At 38.4% G+C, this 17,981-nt stretch overlaps 1 protein-coding gene across 2 annotated transcripts in view; it reads right to left on the bottom strand.

Annotated features, from left to right (window-relative positions):
• Positions 1 to 17,981, bottom strand: part of RanBPM (Ran-binding protein M) — a 250,198-nt gene that overhangs the window by 36,147 nt on the left and 196,070 nt on the right. For both annotated transcript variants that reach the window (XM_067140189.2, XM_067140190.2), the window contains one exon: positions 12,339 to 12,451. In XM_067140189.2, the coding sequence (XP_066996290.1) occupies positions 12,339 to 12,451 (113 nt within the window). The remainder of the gene's footprint in view (positions 1 to 12,338; positions 12,452 to 17,981) is intronic.

Here is a 17,981-nt window from a genome sequence, read left to right as displayed (position 1 = left end):
AGCACCAATGTTTAAAACCACAGGGCATTTTAGCAGTGTCCAGTAGTGGTGGTCTGAACAATCACTGACGCTACTCTATTAGAAAATCTTAGAAAATTATAAAGCTTACATATATTTACATTCCAATAATTATGAACTGAGGTCAAACCACACTGCATTTTACTGTGTAGCTGCCTTGTTAATACTGCAATCATCAACCAATGGCAGAAATAATGTGATGCACATTGGTGCCAGACATTTTGTATCCTTTCTCTCCAAACTGCCCCCATGTAAATATGTATACAAGCTTGTAATTTCCCAACTTTTCAATAGAGCGACGTCAATATTACTGTGTAGTTGCCCTATCAAACTGTTATTGTCAACCAACGGCAGTAATTATTGTTATGAACATTGGTGCCAGACACTTTGTATCCTTTCTCTCCATACTGCTTCCATGTAAATATCTATATCATCAAAGAACATTGTTTCCTCACTGACTATCCCTACTGTAATATGTCAATATTATATCTTAGTATTTACAATTTAATTACAAATCAGGTTCCTGATTTATGCCTTGAGGTAGTACTATGACTGATGATGCCTTTAATGAAGGGCAAAACATGTCTCATATGGAAATAAAGATAAATTCCTAAATGTTTAAAAATTCTAATGTATTGAAGAGCTGACTTCATAAACTATTTAGCATCCTATATAAAGAGGATGTACTAAAAAAAATGTTAAGTGTGGCTTAGTTCGTGAAATCAAAGCAGCTTGTTATTTCTGTGTGTATGTTAGACACAAGCAAAATGCTCTAGTATAAGTAGTTTCACGTATGGCACTGAATAGCATTAGTAGTGTGTTTTTCTTTTGCGTTATTTTGTTCTAGACATTGACAGTCAGCTGGTGGAATTACTGGTACGTTCTTTGTGTATGTAATCACTTGGAAATAGTGAAATCCTATATATCTTAGTTTGTATATGTTACGTGTGTCTTACACCTGAAAATACTATGGTTTCTTTCTTTCTTTTTAAGTTGCTGATAGAAACCAAATAGCAAATTTTAGTGCATTTGAGGTCTATTCACGGATAAAGGTGATGCTGTGTCTACCTGTGCATGTTTGTGTAGGGAAGATGGGGAGGGGGTGCAAAATGTAACTTACTACCATATTTTTCGGACTGTAAGACACACCCTGATATTTTGGTGAACATTTAAGGAAAAATATAATTTCACTGTATTTTCAAAACAAAATTTCATATAAATAATGTTTAATACAAACATAAATTACCAGTAGGTATTGCAATACTGTCAGTTACAAATCACAAGTAGGTACTCACAATTCTCTCTCATTCATCACTCATAACTAGGGATGGTAATTTGCCTATTTTATTCCTGTGTTCAGAAACGTAGGCTTTTGAGATATAAATCAGTTTTAGGGTTTTTAGCTATATTTCGTTAGTTTTATTGTGCCTACAAATGCCTATTTGGAGTATAATTGCCTCTTTGATGCCTTTTGACTGTATTTAAAAAAAAGCCGACTTTCTTCCAGTGTATTAGATTGTAATTAGTGTGCTCGACAGAATTATCTGCTCTTTTCTCGACATCTGTTTACTCCACGAACAAAAATGGGAATTCTGAGAAGTCACCAGAAATAGTTCTAGGGAAATTTCCATCAGGAGAAACCAGGAACAACTTGACCTTGAAGCCTTCAACCCCTCCAACCTCCTAAGATATATGTGAGAACCAGTCAGCGTCGAACTACGTTGCACAACCCATATGCCCTGTACCTCCCTTTCGATGCAAACTGTTGTACGGGTGCACTTTATGTTCAGAATGTGTTGTGATTTATTGTGAAGTGGAAGAAGAAGAAGTGTGTTTTCGGCAATGCCCAAAGAAAAATCGAAGTCCTACTGGCTGAAGCAGTGGATCACACGAGATCCCAATTTCACTACGGATGGAAGGGTAGTCTGTCAAGCTTGCTGTATGGAGGTAAGTTCGTTTCTTCCTTTTATCTTTTCTGTGATTGAGAACTATGATCGCATTTCATGGTAGATGTCAGTGCACCATATGTGGAGGACCATGCAACACGTATCATATCATTGAGTGCAAAGACAGGACATTGACTTTGTCACACTATGCAAATTATGCCAATTTCATTTAATTAATGCCTTGTACACAATGTGTTTAATAAATTATATTGAAAAATATATAGGCCTATTAATTTATGCATTGTGGCAAGTTGTTTTGTTGCAATGCTGTATTAGTCGTGATCTTTCAATAATTTATATTGTTAAAATGTAAATAACCATTAAATTACTGATCGAGGAGTTAGAATGCCGGTAGTCTCATGTCACAGCATGGATGAAAATTAAATCGGTATTTTTAACTGTGATTCATTTCCTGTGAAAATAGAGATTTAAAACTGAAATGCAATTTTTAAAACTCCCTTTAAAAAATCGTGAATAGTATTACACTTCCGCTAAGCCTTCGTGAAACACATGTTGCAGATCCGATGTAGCCCCGCTAGGACGATCCCACAGCATGTTTTATACAGTTACCAAGACTATCTTTACAAAACCAGACCAGCGAAAAGACCATTGGCCTGGATTGGTGAGGTCCAGTTAGTAACCGTTGTGCTTTGAGGGGGAGGTGGAAGCAAAGAGAGTCTGAGGGGCGTAAGCTCCCAGGTTAACAAGCCTCTAGCATCCCCTCTAGAGTCTTGCTAAATTGTGACAAAAATAAGGTTATGGGCGGATGTCACGACAATTTCATATTATGTGGTTTTTAATTTTCAACGAGGGTGGCGGCCTTGTGGGCACACATGATGCAGGATCTATTGCAGGCAACAGAAAATAGTCTTCATGACAGCTGACCCGGCTGACCAAAGCTAGCGAATAGAAACAAATAAAACTTTCACAAATCTGAGATTTATAGTGCCTCCGTTTTCATCCTTCTACATAAGTAAGAATACTGCAAGGGCCAGCTTGGTGGGTCCTTGGCAAGCATGAAGGATGGACCTCTCCTCTACGCTACTTCGGTATCATTTCATGTCTATTTTATTATATTTTTCACCCGGTGAGCTCTACACGATACTGCCAAATTATAACTGAAAATCCTTGAGGATATATTTCCATGTAAATTACTAATTCCCTTGTTCCTACTTTAAAGTTTTGTACTTCTAGAAACATAATCTCTAATAGTCTTTTTTATGAAACAAATGCATGATATATACAGTACTAAGCATTATTGCCAATTAGCCCTACTGCAGAAATTTAAGATATAGGGACAGTGTAATTTATGTCAATTTTAATATTATTCAGATCAAATGTGAGAAAAATACCATATAGATCAACTTAGAAATACTGCAATGCATCTGATACGAGTACAGAAATCTGTATCAACGCAGCCTTTCTACCAGTCCACTTTGGGCAGCGAGCAACAACCATTTTCTTCAGACCTATGCACTGCAATGTTGGGAGCTAATATGCCGCTGCATAAACCGGAGCATCTTCAAATTTTAACAAGCTGCCGGGAGCAATCACCAAGTTGGAGAAGAGTGGCATGCCGCTGGTGGAGTCATTTAGGATTGTAGACTTAAGGGAAGTTTTGACTGAACCTCTGGGAAGGCAGCTACTGTCAGTGAAATAAAACCAGATGAAGTGACTTCACTGAAGTTTTGTCCAATCACTTCGTGTGACGTTGAGAGATCTTTCTCTCAGTACAAAAACATTATGCATGAGAGGAGAACAAGACTGTTACAGGAAAACATTGAAACATTGCTTGTAAATTCCTTTTATAGTAATTGAGTGTGTTATTAAATTATAAGTAATTTTTTCGTGCCTATTTTGTTACCTATTTTACACATTAGTGTCTATTTCAATGCCTATTTTGGCTAATTAACGGCCTATATGCCTACCTATTTTAACTGTTTTTAGTGCCTATAATTCTCATCTCTACTCATAACAATGTTTTCTGAAATTTCACTTTCTGATTCTTCAAACTGTATATTGTCTTCAGTACCATCAAGGGCATTACTTATACCGCATTTCTTAAATAATGTTATGATAATTTTGTTTTTCACTGACTCCCATGATGTCTTCACCTGTTTACAGAGTAGTCTCTTCATTCTTCCTGTTGGCATTAATTGTGATAAGGGTGCAGCCATCCATTTTGTTCATTCTTTGCGCAATTTTTTATTGAGACATCCAGTGGCTGCAACTGGCTTGCGAGGACCCCTAGAATGTTATTATTTATAAGTTTCATATCCGTATTGATTGGTATCACTATATAGAAATAATATGAGTCACCACCTTATCGATACACTATTTTATTTACTACCAAACTGGTAAATAGGGTCAATACCGGTTTCGACCCCTAAGGGGTACATATTCAATCCACTAGCATTTTGTCAAATGGATGAATTACATCCAATACAATACTTTTGACACTGTATACAAAGGAACAGAAAACCTACATAATAGCTCAAATAGAACAAACTTATAAATTCCATAATATATGCATATCCAAACTAAGATGTACTTACCAGTATACTAATGACATATGAATTTTAAACTTCAACTATTATATGTGATGTTTTTATAGATATTTATATGTGTCAACTGAGGATGACCCCTTAGGGGTCGAAACCGGTATTGACCCTATTTACCAGTTTGGTAGTAAATAAAATAGTGTATTGATAAGGTGGTGACTCATATTATTTCTATATAGTGACCCCTAGAATGACCGCAAATTGAGTATTCAAGTCCTTTATATTATGCTTTGTTGTATCTGTTGTGTGAGATTTGAACTGGTCCAACACAAGAAGGGATTTCTTTTTCAGAAGACCACCACAATGTTTAGCTCACACTTTTTCCAACCACACCTTCATTCCATTTTTGTCCATCCATTCCTTCTCTTGAACATGAAGGGCAATAATACCTCATGGACTTTTATCTTTGGGTAGGTTTTCTCTAAAAAATTACGACTGGAACCAGTTTTGTATCAATTGCACAGGAGATAACACGACAGTGTAATGTGACTTTTCATGGCTGGACGTTTTTATTGTGATGGTCTCAGCTCTTTTACTGTTAACAGTTCTTTCTGATGGTACTTCAAAGGTTAGAGGCAACCTGTCCATATTACCATCTTTACCAAGTTTGTTTTTGTGCATCAATCACATATTTCTGAGATTCTACTATTTTGGATTAATATTTTGCAGACATCGTTTGCAAAATCCTAGTGCGAGTGCACATCGATGGTCCATGTTTCTTCATAAACTGTTAAACCAAGCAGGTGTTCCCGTGAAAGCCATAATGCTGCGTGCGGCTGCCTAACTCCCCGCTTCACAGGTGATAATTTTGGTGGACATAGAGATGCCATTATTTCTGTGGTTTGTCACCCATTCCTTCATTACTGACTCTAGTGGAGGTCCTTTTCAGCATGCATCCTAAAAGAGTTTTGTGACCGATGACCTTAGATGTTAGGCCCCTTTAAACAACAAGCATCATCATCATCATCATCATCATCAAAAGAGTTTTTCCCCTTGTTCAACAAGTTATTTCCCTTGTAGACATGATATGGAATTTTGGACTTACGCCATGTCAAGAAAGCAAGGTGAAATTCTTTATGTTTTGCAGAGAACTTTGCCCCACGTCTTCAGAAGAAAATTTCGACTGTTCACGAGGAAGACTTCTACAATAATGAGGGTTTGATTTTAGACGTTAGTAATAGAAGTGTAAGGGGTATGTTCAATTGCCACCGGATGGCTCACTGTACGGGGTACAGCGCTAACATTCGAAGCGGAAGCTGACAGCACCATCAGAATCTGTCTGGAAGGGAGGGTATAACTGGTGTACACACATATGAAAGTATGACACTCACAAGCCTGGAATGAAACATCCAGTGATGAGGAATTTGGAAAACACCAAAACGAAATAACAATAGTGACAGGACAGGGAAGTGAACTACCTGCGTAAATCCTTAATGGCTGGCAACCACGTATTAGCTGAAACTGTTAGAATTTTTACGTACTTCCACAGCTTCCCATATAATCCTGGACCTGTAGTGTCTAGTGTAGGTAAGAGCTCGAACATCTTGGAACAAGACATCATGACCCAACGATAGGTCGTAATGAGCTATTGCCGATTTGTCAGGCTGGTTGAGATGGATATTTCTTTGGTGTTCCAATGGGCCGCATGTTTCCAGGTTTGTGTCAGAGTCATATTTTCATATGTGTGTACATCAGTTATACCCCCCACCTCCCAGACCGATTCTGATGGTGCTGTCAGCTTCCGCTTCGAATGTTAGAGCTGTACCACGTACGGTGAGCCACCTGGTGACGAATGAACGTACCACTTACACTTCTATTACTAACGTCTAAATTCAAACTTTCATTATTGGAGAAGACTTCCTCGTGAACAGTCCAGATTTTCTTCTGAAGACGCAGAGCAAAGTTCTCTGCGAAATGTAAAGAGTTCCACCTTATTTTCTTGACACGGCATAAGCCCTTATCATGTCTACAAGTACAGGCCGTTAAAGCATCAATATTAACAAGTGATATCCATGTTTTTACCACTCACATATCATTTTCTCAGTTGGTGGAGATCCGCATTGTCTTTCTGCTGCCCCATTAACATGCCATTTTGCATATTCTACAATTTTAAATTTAAATGCTATGTTGTCAGAAAACCTCTTCTGTACAACTGACATCTTGCTACTGATTGCAGAATGAAAGATTTTCTTTCTACCCTTCCTTGAAGGTTACCTATAACGGTAGTCAAGGTTGCAGCTATTTTTGTTTGCCTGCTAAGATAAGGAGGCAGGTTGGGAAAGGGTTGCGAGCCGTCTTGTTAGGAATTCCCTGGCAGCTCGCACTCCTGTCCGACAAATGCAGGTACGGTATACCACAGCTGTTGTTTCTTGACAGCAGTGAAAAGAGGGGTCACCTGCTCAGAGCAATGTAAGGAATTTTTTGAGCATTGAGGTAGCAAATTACGGATACTCAGTGTCTAAATATGACAGACCTTTGGATCACAAGACGCAGCCATATATCAGGCAGTATTTTTTGTAACAAGTACATCTTATGGTCCGAAAAACATGGTATTTACGCCAACCAAGCATATTTAGGTACTCTAGTAGCAGTACAGAACTTTTGTCTATGTGCTATGAAAGGTTCTGAAGTGACCGTTTCTTCCACTCTTTAGAATAAAATTAAAAAAACAGCATGTACACGCTCTTGTATTGTGCATCTGGAGTAAGCACTGTGGGATTTGGAAACTGCAGCAAGCGCCAGCCTGTTAAGTGGGAAGTACATCTGACGGGACATTTGTACTGTGGATTGGTTTATTCAAGCAGCTGGATGCTTCAACAATGAGTATATTTTCAAATACAAATTTAATAACATATTTTGGAAACTTTATCATATATATTCCACTTTCCAAGCACATAAACACATATTAAGTTTGTGAAAAGTTAAGCACATAAGTATCCAAGCCCTACTTATCACACTTACCCACAGCATCAGTATCCCACGATCATGATCCAGGAATAGTTTTCCTGAGAACCAATATTGTTTTACATATTCCTTCAACCATAGACAAACTAAAATGTGGAGGTAAACAGAAAACAGTTTCACTAGACCCCAATCGTCTGAAGAATCTCTCATCCTGGAACCTGCAGAAGTTGCTATATATGATTTTGGAAGGACAGAAACAAACTCCTAAAGACTCAACCCCTGCAATTCTGGAGAGCTCAAGGTAAAATTATTGCTTCCATATCATGGCATCCTAAATGAGCCGGGCATTACTTCTACCAAATACAGTAGAGACGATACGCGACACTCAGCAAGATATCGAGGGACAGCTATTAGAGCTCTCTCTAGCAGATTGACCTGAGAACTACTGATTCTGTCATAAGAGCACGTGCATTTGTGTGTGAAGTTTTTGGTGTTATTTATGCGTTTCAATAATAATATAACAAATGCGCACATTTGTGCATTTTTAAATAGTTAGTTCTCCTTGCTGTATTTTATGAGATATTTCACTCTTTTTGCACAACTGAGTAGATGGTATCTTGTACATGTTTTGTTGCCAAGTTCACATTTACACTTATCACCCGGCGTATGGAATGACTTGATCACGCATATTTTATGATGGAGGCCATTGACCGCGTAACGGGTTACCATATGCCTGAGCTCATAGTTTGCCATCGTCCAAGCTCTGTTCATCATGGCTTCAGTGCTGTAAAAATCTTCCCAAATACTTGATCTCTTTTCATATCTCTCTTTTATATGTTTCTCTGATGCAATCGTGTATGGAAGTCCTAGTTTGGATTTGATATCCTCTATCTAGAAAGACTCCTTTGCCAGTTCATATACCAGCCTCGTTTGTGTGAATTTTGACATGCACAGAGTGCGTTTGAGGAAGCTTGCTTTCACTCTTTCTATGACTGCCAGGTCTGCAGTTGTTAGATTATTCCATATTAAATGAATCCCGTATGTGATTATGGGCGTTATCTTAGTACTGAAAAGAAATAATGCCGTCTTGAGATCTAATAGTTCTGGATGTGAGATGTCCTGAAAGGCTCTGATTGCTGCTATCGCTTTCTCTTTTACATGCATTTTGAACAATGTTCTTGTTGATTGTAGTCGTATTCCTAGGTAGTTATAGTGGTTGACTACCGTGAGTTCTTCTTTTCCATATTGTATGATATCCTTTTTGGCTATTTTGCCACACTTTCTGAATATCATTTGCACGGTTTTGCTTCTGTTTATAATGAAGTCATTCTGCTTAGCTCAGTCTTATAGTCTGTCAAATGATTTTTGTAGCTCTTTGTTACTGGAGCCAATGACCATGTCATCTGCATACATGTGTATTACTACTGGTACATTGTCAGCTATGACCATCTCCACAATATCTGCAGTTGCCACGTTGAATAGTATTGGGCTTATTGGGTCTCCTTGTAGGACTCCATTTGTTTGTATAATACTGTCTGAGATACTGGTTCCATCATCTATGGTTACTGTGTTTACTGTGAGAATGTTGTTTATTATGGTGACTAATCTGTGATTTCCTCCTAAGATCGCTTCTAGTTTCTTGATTAATTTCTGCCTATTTAGGAAGTCAAATGCCTTGTTGTAATCAATGAAGATTGCGAAGAATTTTTGTTTTGGGTGTCTTAACGTGTCGTCGATACTATCTAGTAGATTCTGTACTGCTTGCAGAGTTGATCTTCCTCGACGAAAGACGAACTGGTTGTCCGGAATCTTTTCATCTACTTCTTTTGTCAGTCGTCGTGTAAGGTGTCTGGTGAAAACTTTGAATATATTGCTCTCCAGAGCTATGCCTCTATATGAGTCTGGTGCGCTTGTATTACCTTTGCCTTTGTATAAGATTTTTACTGTAGATTCTCTCCATATTTGAGGTATACCCCCTTTCTCAATGCATTTATTGAATAGTGAGGTCCATACTTCAATAAAGGATCCCATTGAGGTCTTTATATGTTCATTGTATATTCCATCGGGGCCTGCTGCTTTATTAGATGCTAGGTGTTTTATTGTTGTTTCCACTTCCTCTTTAGTGAAATTCTGGAATGTCTGATCTTGTTCAGTGACTATCTTCTTCTCTGTTGCATGCATTCTACCTCTATTTAAGACACTAGGAAAATGGGTCTTCCATGTATCCATTGTTATGTCATGAGGGAATCGCGGTTTCCGTGGGTTTTGGGCTTGGAACGGTCTTTCTCTTGCTATTTCTGCCAATTGTTTTGCCTTATTCTCACGGTATGATTGTTTCTTTTCTTTTATCATCATCCTAAATGCTTTGCGTTTAATGGCGTATTCTGCCAGGTTGGTGGTTGTATTATCAGCTTTAACTTTGTGTAGTGCTTGTAATACTAGTCTCCTGTGTGCATAACATTCAGCAGCAAACCATTCTTGTGCTTTCCTTGCGTTTTGCTTGACTGGAATGAGAGCCTGCCTTAGTCTGTCTGTGATGTCTCTTGCTGCTTCCTCAATCGTATTCTGTTCTACTTTTTGTATTAGTTTTAGTGTTTCCTCTGTTGATGGTAGTTTCTCTTTGTTCAGTTTCCTTGAGAATTTTGGTCTTTCGTGCGGGATGGAGAGTCCGACTTTTGATAGTGTAAAGGTTATGATCACTGGAAGGTGTTTCCTCAATAGATAGTTCACAATCTTGCATGAGTGTACATCTATGTTCTTGTTTATGAATATTAAATCAATCGTACTGGTGCCATTGTAGCAGATATAAGTTGGTTGTGTTTTTGTATTCACCAGTTGGAAGCCTTCTTCTTCAAGGAACGAGAACACCATATCACTTTTCTTGTTTTGGATATCAAGTCTGCAGTTAAGGTCTCCCGCCATTACAACTGGATCGTTTTCATTTGTCTTACTTATGGCCTCACTTAGTGCCTCTATCACTCCTTCCGGTGCGAATTCTGGCTGCATGTATATTCCAATGATTGTTAAGTATTTAGTCTTGGTGATCAATGTATTTTCCCCTCTGAATAAAACTTCTATTGGAGACAGATGTGGTTTGGACATACATGTGATACCACCACTGGGTCTGCCTCGTTGACCCTGTTGTGCCAGGTTGTGTGTGCTGTAATATCCATTTGTATGAATAACTTCGGTGAGAAAAGTCTCTGTTAATATCATAATATCCTCTTTCAGTATATTTTCAGTCATTAAGTTTATAGCACTCTTCAATCCTTCGATGTTCCATAGAAGCAGCGATGTAGTCTTCCTGTTAGTAGTTTCCTGTTTCTTCATTATTTCGGTCTTCCTGTCTGCGAAGAAACCTGAATCCAGTTTTCCTTTGACTTCGAAAAATAAATTGTCTTATTGTTATCCCCATTGGCCAAAATTCTGGTTTGTTTACTAACTGGAGGTTGTCGATTGGTAGGCCAATTTTATAGGATTTGTTGTACCCTTTTGTTTCGAGTTGTTCACACTCTATTTTCCCTTGCACACCATTGTCCTTCAGATATTCAATTAGATCTTCATTTTTCATCAATGGGTGGACCTTACCTACATACAGCCATCCCATCCTCTCTGCAGCCTTCAGTTTATTTTCTTGGTCTTTCCGAGATCCTCTTATTCCTGAATTACGACGTCGCCTCACTATTTCCGTCCGTAAGGGTTGGTCTCCTTCCTCCAGTTCCTTTGTATGTCCCTCCTGTAAGCTGGGTTGACAGTCAGTCACTGTGTCTTTTATGCCATCTCCTCCTTTTTGTGATCTATCTTCTCTATCTGGGTCTGGGTCTGAGACTAATGAATGGTGATATACTTACAGTTCGGTATCTTGGGATGAGTCGTTTCGTTCTGTTGGTGGTTTTGGTGCTTTGTTCTTACCCTGTTTCATGACGGTTGGTCGTTGAAGGTGTTTTCCCATTTCCTTTTGTAGAGATGCCACAATTTCTTCTCTGATTCTCTTGTAATTTAATTTCCATATCTGCAAGCATTTCTTTAATTTTATCTACTATTCCTTCCATTGGATTCTCTTGTCTTCTTAATTTTGTTTGTAATTGCGGTTTGCATTCATTGCAGAGCCATAAGAGTCTGCAATTTTTTCTATTTATACATTCCAATTCTCCTTTTGTTAAGCCACTGCAATTGAAGTGCTGCCATCTATTACATCCATCACATTCGATAGCCAGCTCGTCATTACCTTTGTTGTTGCGTTTTCACTACTCCAGAATGTTATTTATTCCGAGACTGTTCCTTGCAATACCGGTATGTATAGTCTATGTCTATATTATCTCTCAAATCCATTAAGAGGACAAGACATAGTGAAACTTTCAATTTCATACCATCCTATTCTTTATATGGTGGTTTTATAACTTCTATCCTCTTCTAAGAGGTTGAAATTGTTCTTCCTTTTTCAATCACACAGCTGAAACTATCACAGTGGTACAGAACTTGTAAAAATGAATGTGGTAAACTGAGATGCTAATTTAGTAAGGTATTGCTTCCAATTACTTGGTCACACTTTTATTCCCAGCCCAGTTTCAATTCTCACTCTTTCAAGTCTGAGACTATTACACAGTTTCTTAGTTCATCAGTTACAACCTTGTTCATTTCTTGTTTCTTAATTTTTCTGGAGTAAAATTATGTTCATGTGCTTTTGTCTGAATGGAAAGAAAGATTCACACTGCTATGAAGAACAATTTAATAGCTATTCATGTCTTTTAAAGCCTGCATAAGTGTTGTAAGATATAATGAACTGAATTAAAATAATATATCCAACAACTTCCTTCTCTGTTTATATTACATGCATGTAGTATATTATTCTACACTCAAATTCTAACTCAGACAATAACATGAATAAAATTAAGTCTCAGGTACCTACTCTGTCTATTTTTTATTGACGTTATTTCTTCATCGAAAACCTGTCCAGTGCTGCGTGCAAATGCCTCTGCAGTAGCACAATAACCGTGATGGACTAAATACGTTGACACCATCCTGTAACAAATACGTTTATATTATTTTGTCAAAGAAGAAGAATATGAAACTAAAAGTTAAAATCACAAACTAAAACACAATCTCTATATATAAAAGAACATGTCCTGACTGACTGACTGACTCATCATCGCCGAGCCAAAACTATTGGACACAAAGAAATGAAATTTTGAGGATACATTTATATTACAATATAAGTGCTCGTTAAGGGAGGATTTTTGGATATTCACTCACTAAGGGGGTGAAAAGGAGGGTGAACTTTTAAAATGAGTGTATCTACATCTCAAAACTTTAAAAGTTTACAGCTGTAAAAATTGGTACTTAGAATCTCCTTTAAAAATAAAGGACATACATACATATACACATAATCATTATAGACTGTAATGCCTTTCAGTGTTCAGACTACAAGCCTCTGCGAATTTACTAAACGTCGCCACAATCCTCGATTTGCAACTAGTGTTGTGGCCTCATTTAGTTCGATACCTCTTATCGTTAAATCGTTAGAAACCAAGTCTAACCATTGTCGTCTTGGTCTACCTCTACTTCTCTTACCCTCCATAACAGAGTCCATTATTCTCCTAGGTAACCTATCCTCCTCCATTCGCCTCACATGACCCCAACACCAAAGCCAGTTTAAGTGTACAGCTTCATCCATCGAGTTCATTCCTAAATTAGCCTTTATCTCCTCATTCCGAGTACCCTCCTGCCATTGTTCCACCTGTTTGTACCAGCAATCATTCTTGCTACTTTCATGTCTGTTACATCTAACTTATGAATAAGATAGCCTGAGTCCACGCAGCTTTCGCTCCCGTAAAGCAAAGTTGGTCTGAAAACAGACCGATGTAAAGATAGTTTCGTCTGGGAGCTGACTTCCTTCTTACAGAATTCTTACAGAATACTGTTGATCGCAATTGCGAGCTTACTGCATTAGCTTTATGACACCTCGATTCAATCTCACTTACTATATTACCATCCTGAGAGAACACACAACCTAAGTTTTTGAAATTATCGACCTGTTCTAGCTTTGTATCACCAATCTGACATTCAATTCTGTTGAATTTCTTATCTACTGACATCAATTTAGTCTTCGAGAGGCTAATTTTCATACCATACTCATTGCACCGATTTTCAAGTTCCAAGATATTAGACTGCAGGCTTTCAGCACAATCTGCCATTAAGACCAAGTCGTTAGCATAGGCCAGACTGCTTACTACATTTCCACCTAACTGAATCCCTCCATGTTATTTTATACCTTTCAGCAGATAAATGTAAACTACGAACAGCAAAGGTGAAAGATTACAGCCTTGTCTAACCCCTGTAAGTACCCTGAACCAAGAACTCATTCTACCATGAATTCTTACTGAAGCCCAATTGTCAACATAAATGCCTTTGATTGATTTTAATAATCTACCTTTAATTCCATAGTCCCCCAGTATGGCGAACATCTTTTCCCTCGGTACCCTGTCATATGCTTTCTCTAGATCTACGAAACATAAACACAACTGCCTATTCCTCTCGTAGCATTTTTCAATTACGTGGCGCATACTGAAAATCTGATCCTGACAGCCCGTCTGTGGTCTGAGACCACACTGGTTCTCATCCAACTTCCTCTTAACGACTGATCGCACTCTTCCTTCCAAGATGGCAGTGAATACTTTGCCTGGTATACTAATCAATGAGATACCTCGATAGTTGTTACAATCCTTCCTGTTCCCTTGCTTATAGATAGGTGCAATTACTGCTTTTGTCCAATCTGAAGGTACCTTACCAACACTCCACGTTAATTTTACTACTCTATGAAGCCATTTCATCCCTGCCTTCCCACTATACTTCACCATTTCAGGTCTAATTTCATCTATTCCTGCTGCCTTATGACAATGGAGTTTATTTACTATCCTTTCCACTTCCTCAAGCATAATTTCACCATCATCATTTTCCTCCTCCTCATGAGCTTGGCTGTTTGCAACACCACCATGATGATTTCCTTTTACATTGAGAAGATGTTCAAAATATTCCCTCCACCTCTCCAGTGATTCCCTGGGATCTATTATGAGTTCACCTGAATTACTCAAAACACTGTTCATTTCCTTTTTCCCTCCCTTCCTAAGATTCTTTATTACTGTCCAGAAAGGTTTCCCTGCTGCTTGACCTAGCCTTTCCAGGTTATTACCAAAATCTTTCCACGACTTCTTTTTGGATTCAACAACTATTTGTTTCGCTCTGTTTCTTTCATCTACGTACAAATCCCTGTCTGCCTTGGCCCTTGTTTGGAGCCATTTCTGATAAGCCTTCTTTTTACGTTTACAGGCTGCTCTCACTTCATCATTCCACCAAGATGTTCGCCTTTTCCCATCTTTACACACAGTTGTTCCTAGGCATTCCCTTGCTGTTTCTACTACTGCATCCCTGTATGCCACCCATTCACTTTCTATATCCTGAACCTGCTTACTGTCTACTGTTCGAAACTTCTCACTAATCATATCCATGTACTTCTGTCTAATTTCCTCGTCCTGGAGATTTTCTACCCTTATTCGTTTGCAGACAGATGTCACTTTCTCTACCCTAGGCCTAGAGATACTTAGTTCACTACAGATCAGACAGTGGTATGTATCATCGAAAAATCCACGGAAAACTCGTACATTCCTAACAGATTTCCTGAATTCGAAGTCAGTTTTAAGATATAGTCTATTATGGATCTGGTACCCCTAGCCTCCCATGTGTAGCGGTGAATAGCCTTATGCTTGAAGAATGTATTCATAATTGCTAAAGCCATACTAGCACAGAAGTCCAGCAAACGCTTCCCATTTGCATTACCTTCCATATTTTCCCCACATTTACCAATCACCCTTTCGTATCCTTCAGTTCTATTCCCAACTCTCTCATTGAAATTGCCCATTAGCTCTATTCTATCCTTGCTGTTGACCCTGACCACAATGTCACGAAATGCTTCATAAAACTTGTCAACTTCATCCTCATCTGCACCCTCACATGGTGAATGCACGGAGACAATTCTTGTCCTAATTCCTCCAACTGACAAATCTACCCACATCATTCGCTCATTTACTTGCCTAACAGAAACTATGTTGCGTGCAATGGTATTCCTGATAAACAGCCCTACCCCAGACTCTGCCCTTCCCTTTCTAACACCCGTCAAGTACACTTTATAATCTCCTATCTCTTCCTAGTTATCTCCCCTTACCCGAATATCACTTACTCCTAGCACATCCAGATGCATCCTCTTTGCTGACACAGCCAGTTCTACTTTCTTTCTTCCTTCCATAGGCCCCATTAATATTGATAGCTCCCCATCGAATTCCGTTTCGTTCGCCAAGTTGTTTCCAAGGAGTCCCTCGCCTATCAAATGGGAGTGGGACTCTGTTACTCCCTTAGGTACAAGGCTTGCTTAAATTGTTCTGAGCTCAGTAAATTCATGAAGCAGGATGCTACCCTACTTGTACATAGTCCAAGTGAGGATTTCTCCTCTAACGGGTTATGGACCACCGGTGAATTGCATAGTTCTAGCCGCCTGAGCACAAGGAGGGCCATGACTCAGAATATGTCCGAGATGCTCACTCCCATTCCATAGCAACTGGTATCCCGACTCTCAGGACCACTTACTAGGCCACTCAGCCATTGCCCATGGTTCACGAACTAGGATGTGACTACAGTAACCCACACCATGAACCATAATAAACACGCATTTTTTGTTTTTGGAAAATTCCAATAGGAGGGGTGAAAAAGTGGTTGAATGCCTTTAATGAGGATACATATATCTCAGAAACTGAAGATATTACAGACCTGAAAATTGGTATTTGGGATCACCTTTACAAATAAAGAAAAACGTATTTTTTGGTTTTGGAAAATGCAATTAATGGGGGTTAAACAGGAGTGACAAACTGGGGTGAATTTTTAGAAAGACTATATCTACAGTACATCTCAAAATGTTACAGACGTAAAAATTGGCATTTGGAGACTCCTGTAAAAGTGAAGAAAATAATACAGGTTATTTGTTTTTGGAAGCTCCACTTAAGGGGAACTAAAAAGGGGGTGAAATTTTAAAATGAGCATTTCTACAGTATATCTCAAACTTGAGATTACAGAAGTGAAAAATGGTACTTTTTTATCTCTATTAAAAATAAATATGCATTTTTTGTTTTAGGAAAAACCATTGGGTGGGTTGGGGGGGTAAAAGTGACTGAAAATGGGGTTGAATTCTTTTAATTAGGATACTGATATATCAAAAACTGAAGATGTTACAGACATGAAAATTGGTATTTGGAATCTCCTTTGAAAATAAAGAAACACGTATTTTTGTGATTTGGATAATCCGATGAATAGGGGGTGAACAGGAGTGACAAACGGGGTGAATTTTTAAAAAGACAATATCTGCAATTATCTCATATACGTAATATATTACAGGTTCGAAAACTGGTATTTGGAAATTCTTGTAAAAGTAAAGAAATATAAATTTTTTTGGAAAAACCCCTTAGGGGAACTGGGAAAGGGGTGAATTTTTAAAATTAGTATATCTACAGTATATATAAAAAACTTAACATGTTGCAGACGTGAAAATTGGTATATGAAATCTCCTTTAAAAATAAACATGAATGGGGGGGGGGGGAATCAACTTTGTAAGGGGGTGGGGGTGGGGGATGAAAACTGAATTCTTTTTACGAGGATAAATATATCTCAAAAACTGAAGAAGTTACAGTCGCGATAATTGGTATTTGGAAGCTCCTTAAAGGAAACAGGTACCGTTTGTTTTTGGGAAATTCACTTGAGTGGGGAGTGTGAAAGGAAGTGAGAAAAACTGAAGTCTTTTTCTGGAGAAACTTATATCTCAAAACTGAAGGTTACAGAAGTAGAAAAATATATCAGATGTAAGGCTTTTCAGGCGTTTGCTCTATTAACCAGCGTTTCGTCTGACACTAGACTCGTCAGAGTGGGATGTGTCAGACCCTACCCACTGATGCTGGGTGTATGCAGGTGAGCTTATCAGAAGCCTATATAAGAGGCACAGTCTGATAACTGCATACGGGAGATAAATCTCCACAGTGGAATTATTGCCCGCCTAGCAATTCCGAACAGAAAATTCTTAATTCCCATGGAGGGAATTAGATATTTTCCACTGTGGAGATTTATCTCCCGTATGCAGTTATCAGACGGTGCCTCTTATATAGGCTTCCGATAAGCTCACCTACATACACCCAGCGTCAGTGGGTAGGGTCTGACACATCCCACTCTGACGAGTCTAGTGTCAGACCTAAGATGAAACGCTGGTTAATAGAGTAAACGCCTGAAAAGCCTTACATCTGATATGTTTTCGACATGCTCTATTGGTGAAAAATATCTAATTCCCTCCATGGGAATTTAGAATTTTCCGTACAGAAGTAGAAGTCTGTATTTAGAATCTCCTTTAAAAATAAAGAAACACACATTTTTCGGGTGGGGGAAACCAACTTAACGGGTGGGGGTGGACTGAAAAAGGAGTTGAATTATTTTCATGAGGCTACTTACATCTCAAAAACTGAAG

The sequence above is a fragment of the Anabrus simplex genome, chromosome 2 (genome assembly GCF_040414725.1).
Source record: "Anabrus simplex isolate iqAnaSimp1 chromosome 2, ASM4041472v1, whole genome shotgun sequence".
NCBI classification, from domain to species: Eukaryota; Metazoa; Arthropoda; class Insecta; order Orthoptera; family Tettigoniidae; genus Anabrus; species Anabrus simplex.
Note: the sequence above shows the minus strand (reverse complement) of the source record. Positions and strands in the feature narration are given on the sequence as shown.